This window comes from Nansenia antarctica (assembly GCF_963989245.1).
Source record: "Nansenia antarctica genome assembly, chromosome: 11".
NCBI classification, from domain to species: domain Eukaryota; kingdom Metazoa; phylum Chordata; class Actinopteri; order Argentiniformes; family Microstomatidae; genus Nansenia; species Nansenia antarctica.
The window spans coordinates 10,891,167-10,893,666 of NC_137681.1; the positions used below are offsets into that span (position 1 = coordinate 10,891,167).

General features: G+C 46.0%; 1 protein-coding gene across 1 annotated transcript in view; it reads right to left on the minus strand.

Moving 5' to 3' along the window:
- Nucleotides 1-1,197, minus strand: part of LOC308167074 (protein kinase C and casein kinase substrate in neurons protein 3-like) — a gene marked incomplete at both ends in the record, with an annotated part of 9,089 nt that extends 7,892 nt beyond the window's left edge. Inside the window, 3 exons of the mRNA XM_080541433.1 lie at nucleotides 1-16; nucleotides 664-820; nucleotides 1,141-1,197. The exon at nucleotides 1-16 is cut by the window's left edge and continues 220 nt beyond it. Of these exons, the coding sequence (XP_080397559.1) occupies nucleotides 1-16; nucleotides 664-820; nucleotides 1,141-1,197 (230 nt within the window). The remainder of the gene's footprint in view (nucleotides 17-663; nucleotides 821-1,140) is intronic.
- Between the last annotated feature and the right edge of the window lie 1,303 nt (nucleotides 1,198-2,500).

Here is a 2,500-nt window from a genome sequence, read left to right on the forward strand (position 1 = left end):
GACCCATAGAGCGGTCCTAGGGAGAAGAGGAGAGGAGAAAGAAGAAGGGAGAGAAAAAGAAAAAGAGAAGAGAGTAGAGGGAAAGGGAAAGAGTGAAGAGTGGAGAGAGAAGAGAGAGAGAGAGAGAGAGAGAGAGAGAGAGAGAGAGAAGAGAGAGAAGAGAGAGAGAGAGAGAGAGACAAGTTAGACTCTAAGTGATTAGGGAATAATTGATTGCTAATTGATTGAATACTTAGACACTGTTCCAACACAGATGGTTGAAATGGGCATAGTGCATAGTACAATACAGTCTCTCCATACATTAGTCCTGAGCACTACAGTACTAACTGAATCAATCAATCAATCAATCAAATGTATTTGTATAGCGTGGGATTATTTTTACAATATAAAGTGTTTTACAACCAGAACGATACACACGATATAGACTAACACCGAACCATAAAGCAAGCCAAGGAAATACTCCCTAGTAGGAAGAAACCTTGAGAGGAACCTGCAGCCCTCCATCCCAGGTAGTGGGGTGCAGGTAGTGGGGTGCAGGTAGTGGGGTACAGGTGGTGGGGTGCAGGTAGTGGGGTGCAGGTAGTGGGGTACAGGTAGTGGGGTACAGGTAGTGGGGTACAGGTGGTGGGGTACAGGTGGTGGGTTGTGGGGTGCTGTACTTACGTCCGTCCACTATGGCCGTCCACTTGCTGCTCCACTCACTGAGCTGTTGGGCGTACTGCTTCTCTACTTTGGCCCTCTCCAGGAAACACGCCATGATGTCATTACACGCCTGGAAGGACTGGTCCGTACGATGGACCGTCCGGTCATAGTTCCCTGGCTGAGGGGGGAGGGGGATAGGAGGGGATAGAGCTATAATGTTAGCAGTTGATCAGGAGAAGAAGGGGAAATAATGAAAGAGGTATGACTAACTGTCATGAGAGCACAGTGATTATTATTATTATTATTATTACATTATAAAACATTTCAAATGGTGTCTTGCTGACTCCATGGACTTCATCGGGTCAACATACTGTACTATACCTCTCAACCTAAAAGGCTAAAAGTGTCTATTTCTATTCCTCCTGTTCACACCGGGTGGCTGGTGGAGGCAGATCTCTACCTCCACCAGCCTCCCCTGGTTCTATATGTCCTCCTCACCATCCAGAAGCTCTGACCCCTAACGCCTTCCGGGGGTTCTTTAGGGAGAGTCGCCATCTTGTGAAACGTCTCTGAGGAAGGCAAGAGAACATGTTCATTATATTTCATATTTCAATCAAATATGACAGTCTTAAGTGAACATGCCCCCAATATGACGGAAGGGTTTCCGACCCAAGTCTCTCCCGTGGAAGACCCCAGCATCTACCATGAGGCCAACAGGACATCCTCGAGGTCTGAGGGGGACACATGAGGTGACATGTCTCAGGCAGGGCTACCTAATCAGGAGAGCATGATTTCAGGGGCGCTTAGGTGGCGTAGCGGACTAAGTGTTGACCATGTAACCGCAGGGTTCCCGGTTCGATTCCGTCTGCGGACATATCCTGCATGTCATCCCTTCTCTCTCTCACCCATCCTTCCTGTCACTCTCTACTGTCTCTATCACAATAACAAAAATGTAAAAGTGAGTGGGACTGCCCCACTCAAAAAAAAAAAAAAAAAAAGGAGAGCATGATTTCAGACCACCTCCACTACACCTACAGACAGTGTTACATGAAGCATGACAGGCAGATACATACAGCTATACTTCAGGTAATGGTGGGTTCATTGTAATACATGGAATGGAATAAGGATTGCCTGTGTGTGATTCCATTCCTTGACACCGTTCTTCATTCCAGTCCATTCCATGAGGCTGTCCTCCGATTTCTACTTCCACCAGCCTCCCCTGGTGTACATGCATCTGGAATTTGCATTGTTATGTATGACCATACTGTAGGCAGCCATATGTAATGTTTAATCAATGATATCATCAAATGATCTTATTATCAAATTCAGCAAAACATAATCTGGAAAAAAGCTAGCTGAATCCAACTGAATCCAACAGTATTCATAACATAGCTTGCTTGAACATGTCAGGACCAGTCAAGGCCTGATGAGACATCATTTATAGCCCTATGCTACTGTACTGTACGTAACGTTGCTAACGTACATCCAACTCCATCGTGTGTGAGGGGAGTGGCATTCCAGCTTGGAATTTACAGTCTGGAATCTGACAGCGGGAATAGAACACCCGCTTGGACATTCCGCCTGCTGCTGTCCTAAAATAAACAGCCAGGGAAAGGTCATCTTTCCATGAGTCGTACTAACGGCCCTGTCTAATAGCTGGGCCTTCCTCCACTCTCACTCTCTGTCTCTCTCACACACACACACACACACACACACAATCTCTCACTCACTCACTACCTACCTACGCTATGTAAAATATCATAACAAACTGCAAAGGCAGGAGCGTTTTGGGATTCATGTTAGACCTCATTAGAGAAATATCAACAGAGGGTTGTTCCACTCCTTGAAAGGATTTAAA